At 37.1% G+C, this 12,776-nt stretch overlaps 1 protein-coding gene across 2 annotated transcripts in view; it reads right to left on the bottom strand.

The window, feature by feature from the left end:
* Nucleotides 1-12,776, bottom strand: part of LOC116998358 (neuroendocrine protein 7B2) — a 42,409-nt gene that overhangs the window by 3,706 nt on the left and 25,927 nt on the right. For both annotated transcript variants that reach the window (XM_033063911.2, XM_033063912.2), the window contains exons 3-5: nucleotides 9,553-9,702; nucleotides 6,572-6,684; nucleotides 1,800-1,853 (exon numbers count right to left, since the gene is read on the bottom strand). In XM_033063911.2, the coding sequence (XP_032919802.1) occupies nucleotides 1,800-1,853; nucleotides 6,572-6,684; nucleotides 9,553-9,702 (317 nt within the window). The remainder of the gene's footprint in view (nucleotides 1-1,799; nucleotides 1,854-6,571; nucleotides 6,685-9,552; nucleotides 9,703-12,776) is intronic.

The raw sequence follows: 12,776 nt of genomic DNA, 5'->3' as shown, positions 1-12,776 counted from the left end.
ATAAATGTGGAAAAATGTCTGTTTAAATTGTTAGAAATAAGACATATGTAAATGATTTGTTTGTGTTTGTTTAAAAAAGTTCTGTTTAATGTTAATTTAGTGAAATTCAACTGTTGCATAAACTTCTAGGAATTATCTGAAGATTCCTAGGAAGATTAATTGGTCTTTTTTTTGGAATGGTACTTGCTTGCTATTTTTTGAAATAAAGTAGAAGAGAATGAGACGACATAAAATTTTGAATCCTTCTTAATCAACAAAAGAAAACACAAAATATAATGCAAAATTCTTTGGCTGATTTGACTAAAATATGTTTCATCCTATGCAGCTGTTGCAGAATTCAAAGTAATGCAAGTTCCTGAGCACCTTTGTTCACAGCTCTGAGCCCACGGCAACTTAGTGGAAGGGTATCCAGTGGACTTTTTGATTTCTAGAAAAACACACTCTGCTGCTGACAGTTCTAGGTTACTCTTCTGCTGATGAAGTGGAAATTCTGAATTGTTCATTAAATCATTAGCAATCATTACAGTATTACACTAACATAATTTAAATTCTAATTAAGGAAAATAAGTCTGCTATAAGGAAATTCAGCTTAAAATTCTGGGCTACCGCTGGCCACATAACTGTCAAGTATTTCCAGTGAAGGAGAAGTGGAAAAGAAGTAGAAGTGTCTCCTTCTTTTGTATCCAATTATGTCAGTCAGCTGAAAGAAAGAAAATGTTCTTTTTTTTCTTTTTTTTTGCTCATGTATATGTTGCATGAATTCCACTTTAACATGCTGTTCTAGCTATTAATAAATATTCTACTGAACTATTTCCAGGGTAAATTCTTCTTACTTAAAAATTAAAGTCAGGTGCCTAGCCTTTTTTACTTTTCAACTAACATGCTCAAAAATCAAAAGTGTGAGCAGATAGTAAGCTCAGGTTGGATCATTAACTTATGGCTGAAGTTTCAACTGCCAGTGGTGTCTGAATCAGGAAGAAATCAACTCATCTTCTCCCTTTCTAGCAAAGACTACAAGTTTCAGAGTTAATAAATAAATCATCTTTGCTTATGCTTGTTATTTTAAATTATATTTACTTCATTTACAATATAAACTGTGCTGTCATATTTTGAAAAGCTACTTTCTGGCAGAGAACTAGACTTCCTTTTTGTGAAAATAATAACACCAGCAGTAAAGCTAAAGATGTGGACTCTTCTTGAAAGTGATTTTTTTCTTTTTGTTTTTTTTAAACAAAAGAAAGGATGACACTACCAAAAAAGTGAGTAGTGAGGTAAACTGTTCAGAATCTCTCTATGTGAGTTGCCTTCGTTGTTAGTGGAGCAGAGCAATGACAACCCTTTCAAGCAAGTGGGACACAGAGCTAGGAGTTTCATCTGAGGTAGATCAGACAAAGAACCACCTCTAGAGTTATTTACATCCAAAATACACATACAGATAGTGGTAACTAAATTTAATAATATTTCTAATAAGAAATTTCAAATTCTGTTTTAGAGATATTGAAATAATTTTAAATTGTTTTAAGCAAATAGGATCAATTTTAAAAGACAAACAATATGAAGTTTTAAAATGTTATACACTTAAATATATCTTATGAAAGTAAAGGTATTCTGAGAAATAAATCGTGTACCCAGTGTTCAGTCCTGAAGCCGGCTACAGTTATTTATCATACAGAGTCCCTGACTTTACACATAATCTAAAGTTTAATACAAATGCATTAGACTATCTCTTCAACAATATGGTTTTAATTTTTATTAGGTCTCTATATTATACAGGGGCTATGAAATTTTCCAATAGTTACCCTCTTTCTTCTTTTTGGACCACCACTGATTTTCTCAAAGAGTAAACTCTTGCTCTGGAAGGGAAAAAAAAACAACACAGCTATCAAATCCATTACACTCTTGTTTTAAAATACTACTTCTGCTATTAAATATTATCAAGTCTAGAGGAGCATGTAGTTTTATGGGCAAAATAAACCAAAAATAACTATTTGTATATTCCTACTAACATTTTCAGTTCTTCAGGAGCAGTCACAGCCTTGTCAACCATTTAAAGCCAGTAGTTTTCCACTATGCTATCCCCTGTGTTCAGGCAGTAAGTGCTTCAAGTATGTGCTGTATAGTCTGGATGTTCCCCATCATGTGATATGAATCTATATATATGTGTGTGTGTGTGTGGATATATATATATATATTTTTTTTTTTTTTTTTTAAAGAAAAGGCAGAAGGAGAAAGAAAAATACGAACGTGAGGGAGAGGAAGCAAGAGTCCTGCCTCTGGTATATCTTTCTGTACATTTGAGGTGACACAAGAACAGGAGCAAAAATACTTGCTTTACAAGGGATTTTCTAATTCCTTTTAAAAACAGAAATAGGTTTCATTCCTACTGTTTTGTTGTCTTTGCTTATTCCCTTCCAGATATCAACACTTTCCAGTGCAAAGTTCTGCTGAAAGGCGTTCAGCGCCAACTCTTCCTTTGTTTAAGTAGTGCCCTCAATAAAGTTTCTAAAAACCATTTGGTCTATAACATTTTTAATGGCAAACCTTTTAAAAACTGCCAGAAACATCTTGGCAGAAGAGAAAGTTATGATGATGAGAAAAGAAAAAGAAAAGAAAAAAACCAACACAAAAAACCCCCTCTGACCATAGTTTACATAAGTGCATCCACATATTGTTGTATTTCTTATAAGTAGTGAATTCTTATAAAGTCTGGAATAACACACACATGTTCAACACATTTTGTTTCAATTCTGTGTTATGAAGAAAACCAAAATCAAATCCTAACCTGAAAATGGAAGGAGAGAAGAATTACATGTATAAAAGCAGAAGACTATATAAACAAGGCCATTAATTCTGCTATAAACAACTGACCTAACATTGATTATATAAATAGAAAGTGTAATTCTAGCACGAGACAAATTCACCAAACACTTCTAACTCTCTCTGCAGCCTTGATATGAGAAAAAACAAACATTTTCAAGTGTTACAATGAAATCTGCCAAAATTGTCTGTTTTGTACTTCTTGTGTTCATTAAACCTCAAATTCACAAGACCTATCTCTTGTCCAACCTCAGTTATTTTGTCTGAGCAGTTCCAAAAGGGAACAGAGATGAAGTTGGCCAAGGGGGACATTCCTGGCTAGTCATTTATGCGAACTCACTTCAGGAAAACTTAAATTTAACATTTTAAAGAAGCTCAAGGATGCATGAATTAGTGTCCTTAGGAAACAAAGCACCATTAAAACTTCTCTTTGTAAAGTATTTGACCTTATACTTTCATGAGAGGAAAAAGGGTGTTCCTGAAATAGAAAGAATTTCATGGACTACTGGAGCTAGCATTTCTGTCATTCTGAAAAATTCCTCACAATTGAACTGTTTCTGCTCAAGGAAACCGTATTTTGTTTAGTCTGTTTGAGAATGTTTTAAAATCCTAAGTACTACTGTGGCATTATGTGGAGTACAAAGCAAATATGGTTGTGGAGCATGAGCTTAGAACATATTTGTATGACAATAGCAATCCTGAAAATATGTTCTACTGTGCAACAGCCTGACCTCATCAGCCACCAAAATCTGCCCAGGAAGTGTTCATCCCTCACTGAGAGCTTGTTAAGAATGAAGGCACAGAGTTTTCTTCAAAGATATACCTCGTGTAGACACATGCTGCGTATGATTTGCTACTTTTCCCTCACTCCTGGAGCTTCCTTTGCATCCTCTTGGCTACTTGGATTAGAGTACTACAGGTTGGGATTAGGTGGAAAAAAGTCAGAGGTTAAAATACTTTCAACCAACAAAATATATAAGAGTTGTTTTAGATTTGATTGTAAATCACGTGTTGTAAATGATCTTTGTGCAAGTCTTTCTGGATGCCAATAACACTTCCTCAAACCATCTAAAGAGACAATTTGCAAGAAGCAAGAAAGGCACACTCAGAAAGCATCTATGTCCTATAAGGAAAAGTCTGAAATGGGCAAAAAAACCTGAAATCTTAGAAACAATAGCTGTACACAAGGATAGAAAAATGCAAAAGTCATTCATGCTACTATTTCCACTGTCCCCCCTATGCTTTTCACAAATGAGGTGGGGGGAGGAGAGTATAAGCTGCGGATCTCACTCTATAAACAGTCTTTTCCTTAAACTTCTCACAGGTCAGCATATGGATAATGGCGAGTTTTCCCAAAGATGGAAACACTCTTCCCCTTTCTTCCCACTCCTAACCCAGTAAATATTTATTATGATTCATATATTTGTATCTGCAGATATATTAGGGGAATTTACATGTAATATTTAGCATCTACATAACCCTACACTCTGCTACACAAGACAGCTTCTAAACTTGCTTGACCCTTATAAAACATGTCTGTTATTCACAGGATACTGCAGAGGTCCCACAGCTTTGCAAGCATGACAGGCTGTCACCAAAACAAGTCAACCAACCTGTTTCTGTCCCAGTAAGACAAGCAGGTCCTTTTTTTCTGATCTGCTACTGTAATCTGGGCTTTTCTGTGGTTACACTGAAGAATGCATGTTGACTCCTGGAAAGCACAAATCACTGGGAAATGTAATGCTTCCTCAGCCACACAGTGGTGAGAAAAGGCTGGGGAGAAGCTTCCCCCAGAGCTGGGAGCACATGCCAGCCTCCACAGGTCCAGGAGATGCTGGCTGCCAGGGCTTTAGCTGGTGATGACAACCTGGTGCCCACTCAGCTCACAGGAGCTGGTGGAAGCACAGTCTATAAGCACACAGCCACCACAGCCCCTGGCATCAGGTCCTGGGCTCTTCAACAGGAGAAGCAGGAACAAGCTGATGTGATGTAGGCAGAGGGAATTTTAGGTGCTGGGAGCAGTGGGAGGGTGAGGATGCACAGTTACCCACTGGACAGCCCACAGCCAGCTGTGCTGGTCATTTACAACTTGATGCAGTGAGTGCCCTAAAAGATCTGATCTACTTCAGTTTTGCTTTATAAGGTCTCAAACAGTTAATTTTTAGAGCGCTTTAAATAAACTTCTTTTACTTAAAAATACAAACCTCAGCCACAAAAAGATACCACTGTATTTAGGTTTTTACCATGTGGGAATATGCAATTAGGAGATGATCAGGGCTATTCTCATGGATCTCAGCAGAATATTTGCTCATGCACATTACCAGCTGTTTCATCTCTAATTAAAAAAATCTAGAGTTGGCTAAGCTGCAGCTAGATATGATTACTGTTTAGTACCTAAGAATGTTTTAATCCATACTTGAGCAGCTTTTTCTCCTGAATAACTAGTGATGGACGGAGATACAAAAAAGCTCAGGATTCACTGATGATTTACCATCATGTATTAAGTATATATGTTGCTGATGAAAATACAGTATGTATGCTTGATTCTGAAATATTTCTATAGGCCAAAGAATTACATAAGTGCTTTTGTAGTCTCCAGAATGGTATTATGAAAGTAAAGTACTCTTGAATTATAAGAAAACTAACAGCCTTATCTGGCATAAATAAGAATGTTCACCATCTGGTGTTTTTGAAATGAAAACCTTTGATGGTAATTACTTAGAATGCAACAAGTTTCCAAAATTGGGGTTTTTGGCATCATTCTCTCCAGAAATTTAGCACTCCCATAAGTAATTAAGACTATAAATCTTACACTGGTTTGATTATGAAGATGAATCATTGTCTCAAAATTACAGCAGGAGAAGAGACTGCCAAACATGTCCATTTATCGATATATGCTTACAGAGCAGTGGTTTAGTGCAATCTTAAGTGAAGTGTTATAACAATGTAAAATGAGATTTCATTATTTGCTCTACAAGCATAAATTATGATCATTGTTATTGTTTTCCTGGCGCCTGAAAAGGGATTTGGGATTGGACATTTTTAGTGATGTAATCCAAGATTAAGTGGCAGAGCTTTCCTTGGAGCCTCTAGCCTGCAGAAATCGTCTAGCTGCAGTTATTAAAGTCCTTGTACGCTCTGAGCAAGATTTTTGCCCTTAGAGTAGCTCACTGTGTTTATTATATACGATGTGTCAAATAGGTTTTCAATATAATTCAGTGCATAACCTGAGTAGAGGAAGAAGCATCATCAAGTCCTCCAAAATCCTTAAGGTGGGGAGCATTCCTTAAAGCAAGTTGTCTGATCCTAGATTTTTTAAGGTGTTTCATGCTGCTGCACTCCACCCATCTGTATTTTCTTTCTATTTTTATTTAAGTAGCTGAACAATGAATAATTATTGAATAGCCTGGATATTCTTTCAGATTCTTATGTTTTGAAATCTTCAGATCTGCACTAACTTTGGCTACATGTTCACCATAGTTGGAAATGTGGTTTTTTGCATTTATCAAGCTATCATGCTTTGGGACAGATAATAGAACAAGGATTCTACTTTCTGTTTTTCTGGGGTGTTTACCAATCAGAAGCACTATTTCTATTTTCCAGGCCAAGTTCACCTTTTTTGAGAAGTTTCCCTTAGGGCGATAATTTTTCCAGCATTAAGGACAACACTGTCCTTATGGTTTCATAGCACCCCATACAGCAGACAATAACCAGATTCACATGCAACAAAAATGAGCAAGAAGCATGTACTCACCCACTTGCCCCTGTTGGGATAGTCATGCTCTGGGTCAAAAAGGTGCTGGTGCAGTTGGTATTCCCTGCTGAACTCTGCTGTGTCTGGGGTGTTTTCTAGACACCCATCATCAACTGCAAAAGAGAGCACTGAGTGCATAGCAGCTTTGGAACACACAACATGTGTCACATTAGTCACCAAACTTCTTAAATGCAATCATGCAATTAAAACAATCATAAAGAACTGGATGACTAGAAAATACCAGGGTTTTTTTTCTTTTGAAACAAATTTGTCAGAATGTATTTATTAAAAAAAAATGCTCACAACGTAATGAAAACAGAAGGAATTTATTTTCCAAGTTCTTTCCCTCCTTTATGTTTTTCTTTTAATTTTTGCACTTGATTTTACCTAGAACTGCATCCTGTTCTGATTCAGAAGGGATATTCTTTTCTTTTTTAAATGCTCACAAGCAGAACAGTGCTGTGAGCTGAGACAGAATTTCTTTCACCGAGTAGCTCTTCCTGGAGCTCCATTTCTGGTTTGCTACGTTGGTCAAACGAGCTGAAAATCATCTCTGCATCATAAGATCTCATAAAAATGCTTTGTAGCAGAAGTTTTATGATTAATAAATTTCTGTAGATTGGTAACTAATCTGATTGGTCCAGAAACCTCCTTTAACCATAATGGATGGTTTTGTAGATAGTGTCACATCAAGATAATACCCTTTTTAAAATCAACTTACAGTCTTTTTACCAAAATAAGCCATCTTTAGCTTAAGCAAAGTTTCAGCAGCTTGAGGCCAGAGTAGCTTTTAGGATAGAATCTGCTCCTGGAGCTCCCACTGCTTTGCCAGCATGGGCAGCTTGCAGTCCAAGTTCCTCTCAGACATACCCAGGGAGATCCTACCAGCCAGGGCATGATGCTGGGCATTCAAACAGCTGCATCTGCCAGAACACAGGCACTCCAGAGCACACACCTGTGGACCTTCCCTTCTGTCCTTGTGTGTCATCACATAAAAGGTTTTGCAGATGGATTATCCTTTTCCCTCAGATGTGGGAAACAGTAAAACCTTGATTTAAAACTGAGTTGATTCAATGACCTGAGGAGGTTATTCTGAGTTCAACACATCCAGCTTTCTCTCTTTTCTCGTTGGGATTGGGAAAAAATAAAATTGCCAATAGAAAACAGGGGAAAACTCTTCATACTGGCTAAGTAACTCAGAAACTATTAAAACACTTCAAAATCATTTCAGTCTCATCAGGGACAAGGTTATATCAAGAGAGAAACAGGTGACAACAGAAGTGTGGTAGACCTCAGAGCATTTGTGTCTTTTGGTAGAAAACACGAAGGGCAGCTCGACACATGGCTGTCCTCTATGACTGCGAATCCAAAAGTCTTCAGCTCAAGTGCTCCAGGCTTATGTATTCCTGCTGTGGAATGTGCATATGTAGACAGTGACTGGAAAAATTGTTTTCCATTAAGCAAATCCACAGACCTGATTGAGGAAGGCCTCTAGTAATTTGTATGCATAATACAGTCACCACTTGAATTTCCATTTAAGGCTCTGAAAAACATTTTACTCTAATCCTAGCAGATACTATCTTCACTCACAGCATACCTATGACAGAGCCATTTATCTGAGCAGGCAGCACTTCCCTGCAAACTCCCCGTGTTCAGATCTGTATTAGCTTAGCTAACAATTTTTATTTCACCTAAGAAAGAAAAATGGAAGGGATTTTCAAAGTCATTTCCCTGGATGCCATGTTATTAATTTATTTATGTAATCATGAACAGAAGTCTAATGGGCAAGCACAGAAGATACAAAGTCCATGTGTTTGTTTATGTGTGAGAAAATCCAAACCCATGATTTGCAACTTGTCAGACAGCAGCTATAGTGAGAAAATGGGAAGATGAGGTATTATTTCAGAAGAGATGAAGGCATCACCACCAAATGGGCTGTAATAGAAAACAGTAAGGGAGGACTATTTGAAATTTTCTCAAATTTTTGAATGAGATGAAAAAGCACTTCACAAAACTTCTCACAACAAATATTATTTTTTGATTAATTCTAAGCTAGTTAGAACATTTTAAAATAAGAATACAGACAACTGTTCTGCATTATCCAAATAACATAAAAGAAGGCTAAACAGAAAACATTTTGAAAGTATCTCTTAGCTCACAAATAAAAAATGAGAGAAAAATAGAGTGCTCATTCCCAGTTCCAGGTCCCAAGGCAGCCAATGGGTGTTTTACTACTGCTTTCAGTACTGGAAGTCATTCCTTGGCTCAGTAACAGGAAAGAGACCCATTCTCTCAGGGTCTGTGTATACCATGCATGTGCAGGGCTCCTTTGGTGACCCTTCAGCACCAGCCCTGCAGGGCTCGGTACCTGTGGGGTGGCAGGAGGGAAACCCTGCATGTCCTGGGCACTGCTCTGGTTCTCCAAGGCTGCACCGCCCCTCTGCCAGAGCCAGCCTGCATGCAATGCCTTGGGCTACATCCCTGTAGTTCTCCTTTTCTTGGCACAGATGCACCCTCAGTGAGCTATAAACGCATGGATTGGAGCCAAGGTATCTTAAATATTGACTCATGGTCTGGGTTGGAGATCAGGGCAGACAGTTTCATTCCTCTTGGCACAATGAAAGTCTCTAAAATAAGGGTAAATCTCATCTGTACAGAATAACTTTCTTCAGGAGCCAGCTTAAAAATGAACTCCCTCGGGAACATGATGCTCTCATAAATCTCACTATCTTCTACTCTGAGGTCAAGATGATTTCTTCCACATGACCTCCAGCATCATATAGCAATACAGGAGGTGCACATATAAATTATTTTAAAAATCTAAAAAAACTCATCTGAAACACTAAAACACCCAAATTATCAACAGTTCTTCTCCTGTGGCAGAGAATGAAAAAAACCCCTCATTTCTGATCATGGGTTGTACAGTGCTGAAAGGAAGATGTATAGTGAAGACAGAAGAACAAAGGCTACAGCTGAATTACCTGTTTTTCCAATAGGGCAGGGATTTGGAGGGTCAGGATATCCTTGATCTTCACTGAAATCCTTTGGTACATTATCTCCTGTCAGCTCAGCCACAATGTTTGGGATATTGCCATAAGGACCCAAGTGCTGGAGACCCTCATGTGCACCACCTAGCAAAGACAATTTATGCACAGTCTTTTTACAAGATTAAAAGTGTAAGTACTTTAGCTAGTCCAAGTAATCTAGACTTCAATTTAAAGTATAATCTCTCTCTCTCTCTTTAGATATATAATTGTTTTAGAGACAAATCCAAGTTTAGATTTCAAACTTCTCTTTAAGAAACATAACCATGTGACCTAAATTCAGTAAGTTAGATCATTAAAAATGAAGCTAAGGAAACCAAATCGGCTACATATCATTAGTCTTAGCATTGTCTTATTCCTTAAGCATGCAAGTTTTAGGCAAGCAAACGTGAAGAAAAAGAAATAATGAAACCTGACACGTGTAAAAGCACAATCATCTTCAGTCACTGATACTATTACTGTTCATTATAGCAACTAACAATAGAAGATATGGCAAGACAGCATCATGGCAGGAAGACAATGCTATTGACACTGTAGAAATACTACCTGCACAGCCTAGAAATACATTAATAAATTGAGTCCCAAGGGGGCTTAAGATATTAAGGTCCTTGGGGGCCCGGAGTATTCTAGCAAATTTGGTTGTGTACACTTATGAAAATTATTTTTAAATGAAACCAATTCTTAACTGTAAATTTGCATTTCCTGTTGTGATGATGAAAAGTGGTGAAGAATCCCTGTTATTGATGGGAATTCTTGTTCACATACACCACCTCCACACAAGTCAACATGTTACAAAGCACCCCAGTCAGTGACTTCACACTTCCACATACAAGATTACCTTTTCCCTGTGTGACACAGAGCACCACCACTGCAGGGTTACAGCACTATGCAGCAGCTTTTGTAACTCAGAGGACACAACAATGGGCCTGCTGTGCTGTGCTTGGGCAACAGGACCCAAAACTGGTCTGCTGTGGCCACCTCCCACACACCTCAGCTGGGTGCCATGCCTTTGACAAGCAGGGTCATCCACTAAAGATTTGGGAACCAAATTCTGGCCACTCTCTGTCTCTATGCCTCTCTACAAATAATTATCTGTCCCAGATCTTTTCTGCATGCCTTACTCACCAAATGCATCCACAGGCTAAACCCCAGCTGCTTGTGGAGTTTTTTAAATACTATTGTACACTATTCTTTTGAATTTCAGACAAATAAAAAGTTCGTTTCATGCATGTTCTTTTTCCCTGACAAAGACAGCCACCACACACACTGCAGCAATGGAGATGGTTGGGTGACAGCAAAGCAATATTTTTTTAAAACTCTATATAATGAGGGATAACAACATACAGTCAACATATAAGTTTTACTAACAATGAATTGAGAGGAAAAGGAATTTGAACAATTGGAAAATATGAGTTAAAGACTGAACACAGACACAACTGTTTGGTTAAATGGCAAAATCACCGTATTATCACCAAATAGTCTTATTTTAAATTTATATATTTTTCATAGATCCAGAAGACATGAATAAAGCTTCTGAACATGAAAGCTGCTCCAAAAGAATCATTCAAGTATTCCTGTCCCAAATTACAAATAAACATTACTAGCCTAAATCATCTTTTATACAGCCAAACATTGTAAGCTAACATAATCACTTGGAAAAATTGCTAACAGAAGGCACTCAAATACAAAATTAAAATTTTGTATTCATTTCTACACTTAGAAGTGGCAGATGAGGCAAATTTTGCAAATTAATTTTGCAAATGATCAGTTGGATGTTGGCATTATAGCAAAGCAAATTAGTCTATAGGCGCATACATTTCCATTTTATTTGCACAATGGACTAAAATCTAATTAATGTTCTAATTTTCCCCCTCAAGTACAAGTTCCTTATTCTGCAATGCAGTGTTGCAGAAAAGTTTTACAGATATGTAACAAACATAAAACTACCCCTATTAAAAAATTGCATCTGTTGTATGGGGGTTTCAGTTGTAGCTGACCACAAGACCTGGTACTAAAACCAGAACAGCATTATAGCCACTCTCAACTTTATTGTACCTAAGACCACAGTCCACACAAAGATGATGCCTGTAACACAATAATGTTATGGTGATGAGGTTAAAAACAAAGTATAACATACATTTAATCTAACGTAATTTAATCTAATGTCTAATCTATTGCATAAAATACTTCTTTTGTCCTGAGTTGCTTCACGTGAAGATTGATTACATATATGTACCTAAAAGCATCAGGTTATGATTGTGCTGTAAACTACAGAACCACATAATCAATACGTGTTTGAACATCCTGTATACAGTGTGGTTCACCATGGGACAATCCATCAGATAGAAGCCTATCTGTGCTTGCATGTGGTGCAGACCTCTTGGCACCAAAGCTCCATCCATAAAGGAAGCAGAGGTACTTAGCAGGCTCCGGTGTGCTATATATACATGTAAGTTTAAACCGACTGCCAAGAATTCCCTTGACTGAGTACAAACCAATCTTTTTATATTAATATAAAGGATTGTTTCCTTTAGGTATAAATGTCCAGGATCATTTGAGGGTTTTTCCTTTCTCTCCAAGAGAGCTGCAGACAATAGCACCTGCTCTGGTGCCATAATTTAGCACACTTGAGTGATTTAATAGCATCAGCAAAGCTCATTCCTTATAAACTCTGATAAACAGTGCACTCAGCAAAGACTATAATGATATAAATGAAATGCTATGAATATAGAAAGTAGGATAGAAGTATTATGTACAGTAACTCTCATTAGCTGCATTAGTTTTGGTATTATAACATTACTGATTTAAAGAAACATATTAGCGTTAAATATACTGCAAGCTACCAAGTCAAAATATTGGGATACAAACATATACAGTCAGCTACAAAAATAAAAGATCAGTTTCTTGAACCTTGAGGCAGAGCCTGAAAGAAAAAGACAAGGCAACTAAATACCAAGACACTTTTCATTATTTCCTATCCAAAGAAATCATGAGAGATATCATTGTTAAATTATTCAAACTTGTTCTACCAGAAATCCGGAGTAGTACAGACAACACCCTTGTATTGAAAAAGGATGAGCTAGATAAATCTATGCTTTTTTCCATATCTCCTTGCTTATATGAACAGGTTTTTCTGTGCCACATACTAGCAAAGAAAACAC

Source organism: Catharus ustulatus, chromosome 6 (assembly GCF_009819885.2).
Source record: "Catharus ustulatus isolate bCatUst1 chromosome 6, bCatUst1.pri.v2, whole genome shotgun sequence".
NCBI lineage: Eukaryota > Metazoa > Chordata > Aves > Passeriformes > Turdidae > Catharus > Catharus ustulatus.
This window is presented reverse-complemented; position numbering and strand designations above follow the sequence as displayed.